Genomic DNA, 14,034 nt, shown 5'->3' with positions numbered 1-14,034 from the left:
TATAGAGAGTCCCATTTCAAGAAGCAAAACAGTCTTGGGGAGTTTATAACAGACAAATCATACTATGATGGCATTCAAAATAAATCATTATAACAACAATTTTAAACATAACATTTTCTGTGTGTTCAAAATTCTTAACAAGAACTATTTTTATATCATCATTTTCAATAATGGATTGTAGAAATATAGATATTTACAAAATAGAAGTAGTCAAATATTTTAAATTAAGATTACATTAATTTCATTTAAAATGTGATTAAATCTTGTAATACATACTTTAAGAATGGACCCATATATTAGTATTTCAACTTAAATTTACTTAGAAATTCTGACCTGGGGTCATATCTCCTTCCCCCAATGATTGAAGTGATACAATTTATTAAGTTGTTATTTGATATGCAAGGTAAAGGAAATAAAACGTTTAGATATTTAGCATCAGTCATCATTTTAAATATTGAGAACTAAAAATAAAAACTAATAATGGGTGTATTTAAAACTATAAAAAGAAACAATACAAACGGAAAAAAATAATGGGGAAATTTATCTATGACATAGTAATAAAACTCCTCTCTGCTTCCTGTGTTTCATATATAATTATATATCTTCTGTAGTCACAACTTAACAGACCATCTCCCTGCCCTCACTTACCCCCTCTTTTTGTGTGCAGTTGTTTCATTATGTTTCTATTCCACAGCCAGGACAGAGGTTTGGTCTAAAGGAATGGCCTGACCATTCCTTGAACCCCAAACCAGGAACAAGCAGCCTCAGCTACTTCTGAGGGCTGGAGCTCCACAAATGTTGCTCCATGGGTGCTTTTCTGTCAGTGGCATGGCCCCTCCACCTGGGAGTGCCTATCCCCAGGTGGCACAGATGTCTCTCATCCACAGTGTGAAGCAGGGTGTGCAGAACTGCCAGCCACTGACCCTGAACAGCAGTGACCTCCCCTGGAACCAGCCATAGGGGATCTCATCCCCTGCATTTTAGTATCCTCTGTGCTGTGTCTAAATAACAAGGCAATCATTTGCTGAAAGTCTTTTGTACTGAGCCTATGTTCCCACAATGCACCATATAACAACTCTCTCCACATCCCCAAAACAGACACAATGTCTTATAAAGTAAGCCTCCTTAGTACTGATCTATTTCTCGTACATCTCTGCTTTGAGTGATGTAAATAAAGTAATGTTAATTCTCTGGATGGAAATAGAAATTTTCCAAATACTGAAGCAGGAGTTTTTATCTATTTGCATGCTTTGGAGGAGATTCAATTGACTTAGACATCCACAAACATTCTTAATGACATGCTCAGAATTTACAGAAGTTTCTTATTCACTAAAAGTTGGCCAAGGGAAGTGTACCAATTTGTATATACTATGTCCCCCAGAAAAAGCCATTTTCTTTGATGCAGTCTTGTGGGGACAGACATATTAGTGGGGATTAAGTTGGAAGGTTTGGATTAGGTTGTTTCCACGGAGATGCACCCCACCTAACTGTGGATGATAACTCTGATTGGATAATTTCCACGGAGATGTGGCCTGGCCCATTCAGCATGGGCCTTGATGAGTTTACTGGAGCACTATGTAAGCTCAGACAGAAGGAGCAAACTTGCTACAGCCAAGGTACACTTGGCTCCGGAGAAGCTAAGAGAGCACAAATGCCTCAAGAGCAACCAAGAGTGACATTTTGAAGAGGAGCTGTGGCTAGAGAGGAATGTCCTGGGAGAAAGCCATTTTGAAACCAGAACTTGGAGCAGACGTCAGCCATGTGCTTTCCCAACTAACAGAGGTTTTCCAGACACCATTGGTCATCCTCCAGTGAAGGTATCTAATAGTTGATGACTTACCTTGGACACTTTATGGCCTTAATTCTGTAACTTGGTAACCATATAAACTGCCTTTATAAAAGCCAATCCATTTCTGGTGTTTTGCATCCCAGCAGCATTTGCAAACTAGAACAGGAAGTTCATGAAACTATGATTATAGATATATGGTGTAGTGTTTTGAATTACTTATCCCAGAAAAAAAAAAAGTTCCTAATCTTAATCCAATTCTCATAATTGTGAACCCATTGTAAATAGGACTTTGAAGGTGTTATATTTCATTAACCTGTGGCCATCTGAATCACATTAGAGGCCATAATCCTATCACTAGAGGCTTTATAGAGAGAAAGCAATAGAAGGAGCCTGAAGGAGGAAGCCAGCAGTCCACAGAACCAGAAGAGAAGGGAGAGGACATTGCTTCATGATGTAAGGCAAGAATACAAGCCAAGGGACCCAAAGGATCACTGGCAGCCAGCATAAGAATGTTACACTTTTGGGAGACAGCATCACCTTTCTGTAACATTGATTTTGGACTCTTCCTAGCCTCAAAATTGTGAGCCAATAATTTCTCATTGTTTAAGTAAACCATTTGCATGGTGTTTGTCATAGCATCTGAGAAACTAAAATGTAAAAATTAAAAGAAGGGTATAAGTTATTGAGAATTTAAAGATTTCTTATATAGTTTGTTCTATGGTATTATATATTGAAAAGTAATTATATACAAAGAAAGCAGAATAGTTTAGTGAATAAAAAAATAAGATTTGGACTCCTGGCTCTGCTAGACTTTTAAAATGAATTCTGAATGGAATGTTCATGAGGTATACTTACTGTCTGCTCTAAAATGGAGATATTTCTAATGGGCCCACTTGATGAAATCATTCTTAATCTACGTAAGATGGAGGATTATTGAACAATACCTTCCCAAATTATTTTAAAACTTGTGAGTTTGTCAAAATCAAGTAACTATAATGTCTCTGTAAATTAAATACTCTTTCATAAATAAGAAGTCAAAAGACACATCTTTGAATAAGAGGTAACCCTAGAGTATGGCTTTTTATGAGGACACTCATGGCTACTGGGATGGTTTCTTTCCTTTAGGATGATGGAATTAGGTACCAGGTTTCTCCAAACTTTTGTTGTGCAATAATTTTAGATTTAGTCAAGAATTATAGAAATAGAACATAGAATTGCTGAGTACCTTTCACTCAGCTTCCCTATATATATAACCATAGTACATTGATCAAAACTAATAAATTAACAAAATATGAAGACTATTAACTAAAGTATAGATTTTATTTGGATTTCCCCAATTTTTCTATTAATGTCCTTTAATTTTTAGACTCAAATCCATTGTATTTAGCTGCCATGTTCCTTATGTTTCTCCAATCTGTGATTGCCTTTCATGACCTTGGCTTATTTGAAGAGTATTGGTTGGGTATTTTGTAGCATGCTGCACAATTTGTTTGTCTAACATTTTCTCTTGCTTTGAATGAGGTTTTGCATTTTGGGGAAGAATATTAAGGGGGTGGTATGTACTTTTCAGTGCATTATATAAAAGAGTATATGATGTTGATATGTCTTATATCCTGGTGATGATAACTTTGATAACTTGGTTATGAGGTGTTTGGCAGGAATCACTGTTGTAAGATTTTCAATCTGAAATTATTAAATATTTTGGGAGAGATACTTTAATACTGTGAAATTATCATCTTTCTTAAACCTTCACCCACTAATCTGATCATTCTTCAGTGGAACATTCCCACAACAATGATATTTTGATGGTTATTTTCTATTTCCCTCATTTGTTCTACATTTATTAGTTGTCTTTCTTATAGGAGAGTTTTCTAATTTATGCATTTTATTTATGTATTCAATCATTAATTTGTTATTAGATGCTCTAATTAACATTAATTTTATTAATATTAATTTCTCTAGGGTATAATCCAATACTACATTATTTATTGTGCTGTTCAAATTTCCCTGCCTTGGCCATTGCAAACTATTTCTGATTGGCTTCAGAGTCCTTTAAACATGGTTCCCATATTTTTTCTTCTTCTTTTCTAGGTCTTCTTGAGGCTGCCAGTGGGCAGAGATAGGACATCTTATATGGACACAGGAGTATGTATGCACACATCCCAGTTCATTTCTGAATCATTCTAGCTGAATATATGTTTAAAAAGCATAAGCTGGTAATGATACTCCAATTTCCAATCCTGCAGCTGGAGTTCATTCTTGCATTCCCCCTTTGTTTATTTTTAATTTCTTTCCCTGATTGGGAGAAACCTAGTTCTCATTATCAAAATACATTCATTTATTTTTCCAAGCTTAGTAAACCTAAGTACTAAAATGAGTAAAGATAGAGTAATTTCAGAACTGCTAATGTATATACTTAGGAGAAACAAATTTGTTACCCAAAATATTGTGTTTTTGATCTTTTTCCTTTTAGCCTCAGAGTATCCAGTCAAAACATGGTTTTCAAAAATCATGCAGGTCAGTACCTTGCTTACCCACTCCATTCAGCTTTGCTTTCCTCATTAATTTGTAAAACAGTGAGAATCATTGTTGTAGTGTTATTCCATTTTGAGTTTCACCAGCATCTTGGTTGATTATTTTTAATTCACATTAAGTAAAAGTCACAATGTGGGGTTTGCCATTCTATGGGAGTTGAAAAGTGCATTGTCATGAATCTACCCCCACAGTACCACAGAAGACATTTATATCACCACAAAAAAAGCCCCTCATTTGCCCCTTTGTGGTCAGCCCTTCCTGGGTCTCCCAACATTGGCAACAAGGGATCTGTTTTCTATGCCTAGGGCTTTGCCATTCCAGAATGTCATACACATAGAATTGTACAATACACAGCCTTTGGGTCTGGCTTCTTTCACTTAGCAAAATGCATTTATGTTTCCCCCCTGTGTATTTGTGAATCAATAATTTGTACCTTTCTGTTTCTGAGTAGTATTCCATTATATGGCTCCACCACAGTTTGTTTATTCACTCACTTATTAAATAATATCTGAACTGTCTTCTATTTTGGTGATTATGAATAAAAATGATACACACATTAGCATAGATATGTTTTTGTAAACATGAGGTTTCAGTTCACTTGATTAGTGTAACTTAGTAATGGAATTGCTGGGCTCCATCAAAAGTGTATATTTAACACTATGGGAAACTCTCAAACTGCTTTCCACAGTGGCTATTTTGCATCTCACTTGACACTATGTAAGAAGGTTCCTGTTGCTCCACATTCTCTCCACCATTTGATATTGTCAACTTTCATGATGTTTGTCATTCTAACACATATGCATACCATTGTGGTTTTAATTTTAATTTTCCTGATAAGCAATGATGTTGAACATCTTTTCCTATGCTTATTTGACATCTGCATTTCATCTTTGGTAAAGTTTGTGTTCAGATATTTACTCATTTTAAAATTTCTTTATTGTTGAATTTTGAAAGTTTTGATGTTTTCTGGAAATGTGTTATTATGGATATGTGATTTGAAAATGTTTTCTTCTATTCTTTGGCTTGCTATTTTATTCTCTTAGCAATGTTTTACATAGGGCAAAGGCTTTTAATTTTGATAACATCTAATTATCAATATTTTGTTTTATGGAGAATGCTTTTGTTGTCATCTAAAACCTTTAACTAAATTGAAGGTCTCAAGATTTTCTCCTATGTTTTATTTTTTAATTACTATAGTTTTACATTTCCTTTAATTTTATTTTCCATTTAAAATTCTTTTTTTTTTTTTTTTTTTTTTTGCATAATGTCTTAGGCATGAGTTGTGGTTCCTTCTTTCTCTCTTTTTTGAATATGGATGTCAAATTGTTCCAACACCATTTGTGGAAAAGGCCATTCTATGTCCATTAAATTGCCTTTGTAACTTTGTCAAAAATCAGTTGACTATATTGATGTGGGTATTTTTCTGTTTCATTTATCTATGCATCTATCATTTTACTAATAGCATGCTGCAAGGGCACTGTAGATTTAGGATTGTTGATTAATTTAACAAATATTTTACTTAATTACTGTGCTAAAATAAGCCCCCTTTGGTAGGCAACACTAAATAAAATATTCTCATTGATTTAAAAAACACCTATAGTCCATTAGTAAATATTATTAAGAAAAATAAATGAAGTTTCAATACATTTTACATTGCTACCATAATAATAAGCATACAATACCATTCCAAGTTGCTTATGTGATCCATTATCACCAGAACATACAACAATAAAGATCCAGTTACATAGATAGACCAATAAAAGGGACTTGGGGCTTGAGAACTTTTGCACAGTAAACCTAACATCAGAAGGAGATGTATGGCATGATAAAAACCAAAGAGCATTGATTAATTCAGAGTACAAAAGTTCACAGTGACAAAAATCAGACTAATGAAGAACATCTAAGTGATGTATGTGATGAGGTAACAAATTATGGACCACATATTCTATGAATATGGATAAGTTCCATGGTGTGGATAACACAGGGCTCAATCCAAAGATTATAGTCTAGACCATAAGAGACTAAGAAAAAGAAAAGACACAGAAGGTGTCATGCAGCTATATATATTACAACTGAGATTGGCAATAAAGGAGTTGGGAGATTCTGGGTTTCTTTGGCTAAGGCGATTTTTCTTTTTTGTCCAAGAGATTTGTGATTAATTGCAAATGAGTAAATGCACACTGAATGCTTTCTGCAATATGTTATTACACAATGGAATTCCTGTAAGTCAAGCATTTCAGTACTTTGTGAAAGAATAAATGCTCTAAATAGTACTTAATTCTGAATTGCAATATTCCCTTCTATGTTTTCATTTTGCAGGGTCCCACCCTGGCAGGTGGTACAAAGCTGATTTGCTGGGACATAGCCCAGATTTGAATCACTGTTGTGATATTTATTGGCTATTGGTAAGGTATTAATTTTCTATGTATTTCTATGCCACATTCTTTAAAAGACGGAGAAAAAAATATCCATTTAAAGTGCTGTTAAGTTCTCACAGGGATTCATAAAACATTTAACACAGTTTATAACACAAAGAAGGTAAGAATTGGTTTTATAGTGTTATTTGCTTTGTATAATAATTTGAATCAATAAAATCAGCTCTTGTACGGAAAGCAAAAAAAGGAAGTAATAGTTACTTGGACACTTTCTATGTATTTATCCATGATTCACCATACACTTTATCCCTCATTTTTACAACTTTTTGTAATCTTGATTTTCTTTGTCAAGTGTATTAAATTGTATTTGTTATTTCCATCAGGAATACTTCCAGGATTACAGAAAATGTTGTATACTACCCAATAGTTTATAGTGATATAAAACTTAGAATAACTTTATGTAAAAATAATTCTGTACATAAGCATCTACCTTTGTATCTGTTTCCTAAATCACATAGGATGGAAGCGATGTATTCTATTTTCCCTAAGGGCAAGCACATATCATCTTCCTTGCTGACATTTTAAAAACATTTTTAGAAATAAATCAAAGAATTTTCATGAGCATGAAAAAATTAGGAAGAATTTATATCTGGAAGGTTCTTATTCTGCTTATAGGAAACTGTTCTTCCCATATACGGTCACTGAGTTAGGAGAAACATTGTATGTATAATCATTTATTTTACTAATTACAATAAAATAACTCATAGTATTCAATATGTACTAATTGTTACTTTTTGTTTGTTTGTTTTATGCATGGATTTATTGTCTGAAATATATCCAGATGGCTCCTGGATTGCAATGAGAAGCACTTGAAATAGTCTGGCATCTCCTAGAAATCTAGAGTGCAGTCTTTGATATACTTCTTTCAAATAGAACTGGGAGAATAATAGTTTGGGGTAGCACAGGTTAAACTGAGTAAAGATACATTCATGGTCCACAGTATAGGGTGGGAACAAGAGAGAGCCTGGATATAAAGAGTTTTATCTGCTTGGAGACCAACATAACCCTGTTACCAGTCCCCCCCTTTTTACTCAAGAAATAATGTGATTCTCAATAACACCCAAAACAATAACAAGGAAAGGTAATGAAAGTGAAAACTACAATGACAACCAAAGAAGACAAAGTTTATCATATGCTTGTGAATTTAGAGTTAAAAAGAATGCACATTAATACTATTATTGATCAAAATAGAATGCCAGTTCCTTTAGCATGGATCCAAATTGGTGCATCTATCAAATTAAATTTTGATTATGTCTTTCCTCTTTCCTCTATAATTTAAGATACTTTAGGAAAAATCATCTTTCTTCATTTTGGTATTGCCAACACCAGTCATAGGATAATTAAGTATAGCCTGAATGAATTAAGCATACATTTAAAAGTCTTTCAGCAATCACAATATTAAATTGAACTTCTATGCATAAATTATTACAAATAAAAGTCAGAAGATTGTAATTCTATGTTTCTGAAATTTTAGGTCAGAGAAAAGTAAATTTAAATCCCAGTTCCGAAAACTAGTCTCTATGACTTTGAAAAACTCTCAAGTTTTACTTCACTGTTTCTTCACCTATAAATTAGGAATAATAATATTTACTTTCAAAGGGATATTGTAAGAATATTGCATATGAGTTGCCTAATTCAAGGTAGATCTTATGTAGAATATTATCAGTAAATGTTCTTTTGCTTCCTGAACCCCATAAACCTAAAAGTCATTTCTAGACCACCAGATTAAAACTCAGTTTTCCAGAAAATTGAACTTTCACCAGGTCATGAAAGTTTCATGCATTTTATTTATTTTATATGGTCTTCTTTCCATCTATTTTTTAAGTTTTTGGAAGCATTTAATCAACATATGGAAAAATATCACTGATCAATGAGAATAATTTTAGGAACCTTGGAAAGTTGTTGGAGGGTTAAATGTACAATACATAGAAAATAGCTACAGGTTTAGAACACAGTTATTGCTGAGAAAATATTACTTGGTTTTCTCCTCCTCCTTTTCCTTTTCTTCCTCCTTCTCCTTATTATCATTATTATTTTAAATATTTTAAAAATCTGTATACATATATATATAACTTTCTAAACTTTTAAAAACATTTAGGTATTTACATTTTATTCTACCTGCTTGCTATTGTGATTTTTTTACTTCATAGAAATGCCAAGTGGAATGGAAATTTCCTAATGACATTCATTTCTATTACCTGGTAAGGATGAAAATTACAGTTCAGAAGTCCATATTTATCTTGACACTCCTTCTATCAAACTAAATTATCCATGTTGCTTACAAAACAAACCACTTCTGCTCAAGCCCATAATTATTAACCCAGATGTGGTTATTTCATTCAAATACATTTGAATAAACTATTTGAATTTGCATAAAATTCAGAAGCAATATTCAGCTTAATCAAATTTATTGAGTGCAATATGGGGGAAATTTTAATATGGAAATGGAAAAAGGAGGAAAAAAACATAATTGCAGTGAAGTAAACAGAGTTTCGAGAGGATATGCATAAGAGAAGGCATTAACAAGAACTTTATTCATTTAATACTAGCACTTTTATTTTGCTGAGAAAAACATAACCTTTTGGAATGTGTCTTTAAAGGCTTGTTTCACTTGCTGGTTCCTCAGAGTGTATATAAATGGATTCATCATAGGAGCAACAGAAGTATTGAGAATAGCTACTCTTTTGATCAGTGATGCCCTTTCTGTGGCTGAAGGGTTGACATACATGAAGATGCAGCTTCCATAAGAGATGGAGATGACGATCATATGAGAGGAACAAGTGGAAAAAGCCTTTTTCCTCTGACCGGCAGAAGGGAATTTAAGGATTGTCCTAATGATGAACATGTAGGAGGGAATTATTAATGCCAAAGTGAAAAGTAGTATCACTATTGCAGAGTAAAAACCAATCACTTCTAGGAGCCAAGTGTCTGAACAGGATAATTGCAAGAGGGGGAAATAGTCACAAGCAAAGTGATCAATGACATTGGAGCCACAGTAATCCAACTGGAGGAAAAGAATAACTGGTGGGAAAATATTTAGAAATCCTGCCAGCCAAGCACAAAATACAAGCAGCGTGCAGACTCTCTTGCTCATGATGGTTATATAATGCAGGGGTTTGCAGATGGCTACATAGCGATCACAGGACATGGCAGTTAGAAGGTAGAATTCAGTTATACCCATGAAGATGGAGAAAAACAACTGAGCTGTACAATTATTGTATGAAATAGTTTTGTCTCTGGTGACAATTGTGCTGAGGAATCTAGGGATACAGACAGTTGTAAATGATATTTCTAACACAGAGAAGTTCCTAAGGAAGAAATACATAGGGATCTGTAGATGGGAGTCCACCAAGGTGAGAGTGATGCTGGTTAAATTTCCAGTGATGCTTAATATATACATGGTCATTAAAAAGAGAAAAATCACAACCTGAAGCTCAGGGTCATCTGATAGCCCTAGAAGAATGAATTCCTTGGGTGCTGTGTGGTTTTTCATTGCTGATATGTACATACATATACATATATATATTTTTCCCCCCGTTAGACCTAGTGAACATAAACATATTAAAACAAGAATATGAAATCGTTGTTTACATATCCATGGTGATTAATCTGAGAAATCAAACACGTTTTTTTTTCAGCAATCCATTCTAATTTCCCCTTTACCTGTCATTAACAAAAAAAAAGTTAAAATTATGAAGATAAATATTGATGTCTCTTCTTTGAAAATATCCTATCACAGGCCGTGGATTAAAAATTCTGTTACTAACATTTAAGCAAAAGCTATTTCTTCTGATACTTATTTAAAATTAAGCATCTGATTTTCTTAAAATATTGAGGTTCTTTTATAAAACACATGAAAATGTGTTGATTGAGATTTTTTTCCATTTCTCAAGATTGTAAAAGAGAGCCTGGATTCTGGCAAAATCTAAATATAGTGTTTGAAAGGCTACAGATATTATTTATTCCTAATTCCAAATTTTATATTGGGGAAACTCAGACCAGGTAGTTTAGGACACTTGCACAAGTTTAAACAAGTTGTCATCTAGTAATCGTACCACTTTAGTATCTGTGAGAATGTTGCTTTGTCATTCTTTCCTAAATTATTTAAGGGTTAGGTTGATACTATCACACACATGCACACACACACATACAAAAGGAGAGAGTATACTTTTCTTCTTTTCTGATAAAAGACCAAAAGGACAAGAAAGGGAAATTTCCTATTTCAAGGCAAATCATTGAATAGAAAAGGTTTAATTCATAAAATGGACCAGTAAATTTTTTTAAAATATTGTTATCATAACTGAACAAGTTGATGGTCAGAATAACATTTAGTGTGGCCTAACTGATATGAAATAATTAGAAAAAGCAAATTCATAGAGTCAGAATCTGTGATATAGATTACCCGAGGACTGGGTAGGGATAGGAAATAAGGAATTAAGGCTTTAATTCTACAGAGTTTCTATTTGGGTAGCACTGAATTATATATGTGAATGTGGTTAAAGGGGGAATTTAAGTTGTTTATATTTCACTGGAATATTTTTTAAATGTTCACAGTGAACCCTAAATGATGGACTACAGTTAATAGCAGAATTATAAAAATATCCTTTAATGAATTGTTACAAATACCACAATAATGCAAGGTGTTGATAGTAAGGTCGTATATGGTAACTCTGTATTTTATTCATGATTTTTGTGTAAACCTACAACTTCTCTAATAAAAAAAAATTTTCTGTGAAGCAAATAATCTTTCATATAGGGTTGCCTTTTTTATAATCCTATTCCATCACAGCATAGTACTTAAATTTAGAAAAATTAGATGAACTATTCAAGACTTATTGCTGTGCTCCTGTTTGGGATTCCTGCTTTTCCTCTCTCACCTAAGCTCCATGTACTTACATAGTACCTGGGTTGTGATCTTGGCAATAACAATTATTTATTTATCAATATCAAAAGGGCTGTAAGTCCACAACATATGTGCAAATAATATTTTATCATGTTCGAATAAAATGCAACAACATAAGCATACTGAGGAATAACACATTTACTTACTTACTTGTTCTTCTTGATGCTTTAGTCTGAATTTCTACTGTCTGTTTGCCTAAATATTCATATAATTCCAAAGCTGGTAAAATAAGTTAATAACTTATTTAGTCCCCATTGTATTCTCGAAATAAGTATGGTGAGTTAACTTTGTATTAGCTTTCAGGGCTTAGAGTTTGCCTTGCTTCTAGACTGGTCATATTTGACCCATACAATTCTGTATTCCAGATATTATAAAATTGTTGGGATATTTTAATATGGTATAGCTCATTCCTGCTTTTCCTCTCTCACCCAGGCTCCACGTACTATCTCAGTGCCTGGGTTGTCTAGCAAGGCACTCTTCCTTTTGCCCTTTTTCATATAATACACAAAAATTGATTAAAGCATTTTCTTTGCATTCATTCAGGCATTTTAAATAAATATTGTAATCCTTTGATTATACATGACTGAAATAAAAGTAATATTTTCCTTAGGCTTCAGATGGAGCCTAGAAATATTACTTTAGAAATATAACTTAAGGAATGTTTTCTCTGTATCTCATACAAATGTAATTGGACTTTTTTTATTTGTATCTCTCTTTTTGGCTCAGGGGAACTCATTAAGTATACAAAGACTGCCAAGAAGAGACATCATTAAAAGATACAGATAAACCATTAACATTGATCTCTTTTATAAGTATTAAGAAAATATAAGAAAGCATGATTATTGAGGTAAATGAGACAAATGTATAAATCGTGTGACACTGGGTGTATGATGGTATGATATGGCATTTGATTTTTCAATTACTGTATAATGAGTATTTTTTTAAGAAATTCTGCACCTATTCTTTGGGGACTTGGTGTGCTCATATCCCTTTAATTTTTGCAACCCTAAAGTTGAGATCTTCTCTACTGTATCACAATGGGACAACAGAAAGTACTTTGGATTTCTAGTATGAATTGTCTTCTGAAACGGGCAACATGTTCAGGGCTTATATGGGGTTGTATACATTTTTGTTATATTACATAGAACCTATAAAACAGACTTTCTACATAGCAATTATTTTTTATGTGTGCTTCTCTTAACACTATGTTCTTTACTTATTAAAATGGATCAGTTTTTTAGATTACACACACACAGACATCCACACACATCAGGCCAGAGTAATCTTTCCAAACTGGAAGTCAGACATAAAACACCTGGGTTCAAATCCTACCATGACTTCCCATCTCATGCTGACTAAAATATAAAATGGTTATGAAGATCCACAAGGGTGTGGGGCTCTGACAATAGCTCTCAGATATCACCCCTCACTTTTCCTCATTCACTCATCTTCAATCACACTTGCCTCTGTGCTGCTCGTGGAACCCATCAAGTGCATTCCAGACTTAGGGGGCTTTTTAATTCATTTTATTTCTAAATGAAACATGATTTCTCCAGAAAACTGCGTGTATCATTTCCTCTCTTCCCATTATCTTGCTTCCCCCAACCCTCTTTGAATTTCACTTATCCTCTGTGTATCATCTCTCCCACAATATAAATGAAGACCTTTGTCAATATTTTCCTGCTTTATCCCAGGCACCTAGGAGAATGAGGTGACATGGGGACATCCAATAAATATTTGATGAATGAATAAATTTTTGCTTTACACTAATTCTCCTTGCTAAAATCATTTATATTTATAGTGCATACCATTCCTAATAAGTGGTAAAGTTATACAATGAAATAAAACTTTGTTTAAAACTGAACTTAATTATAATAAAGACAATAAATATTTGTTTAATATTTTGTGATTTAAAAAATTATTTCACCACAACTTTTAGCATATAATCACAGAAATAAATGCCTTAAGTGGAGAAATCGTCACTGTCGCCTTTCCCAATATATTTTTTTCATCGATTTCTAAAAGCCCTTCCCCAATACTCCCACCCACATGGCCACCAAAATGATGCCCCAAGTGGCCTTGTTTTATTAATTGATTATATTCTGTGGCCATACTTGGCTGAATAGTGAGTGGATGTTGTTTTCAAACTGTTTCCTTTGGATTATAAGAATCAAATTTCAAATCAGAAATTCAAAAACAAAAAGAAAGCTTTATGGACACTTGTAGCCAGAAAAATGTAAGGCATATTTGAGGGGTGGGGGACAATAAATCAAAAATTCTGAAAAGAAGGCCATCTCTAGAGATAAAATATAATGAAGCAGACACAGAAAGAAAAATATAGGGAAAAAGATATTTAAAAATGATTTTAGATT

At 33.3% G+C, this 14,034-nt stretch overlaps 1 protein-coding gene across 1 annotated transcript; it reads right to left on the bottom strand.

Annotated features, from left to right (window-relative positions):
- Nucleotides 1-9,313: 9,313 nt before the first annotated feature.
- On the bottom strand, nucleotides 9,314-10,252 carry LOC119542398 (olfactory receptor 6C3-like). Its single transcript, XM_037847148.1, has one exon. The coding sequence runs from the start codon at nucleotides 10,250-10,252 to the stop codon at nucleotides 9,314-9,316; it is 939 nt and encodes a 312-aa protein (XP_037703076.1).
- Between the last annotated feature and the right edge of the window lie 3,782 nt (nucleotides 10,253-14,034).

Source organism: Choloepus didactylus, chromosome 8, assembly GCF_015220235.1.
Source record: "Choloepus didactylus isolate mChoDid1 chromosome 8, mChoDid1.pri, whole genome shotgun sequence".
Classification (NCBI taxonomy): domain Eukaryota; kingdom Metazoa; phylum Chordata; class Mammalia; order Pilosa; family Megalonychidae; genus Choloepus; species Choloepus didactylus.
The sequence above is the reverse complement of the archived record's forward strand: the minus strand, read 5'-3'. Positions and strand labels throughout refer to the sequence as shown.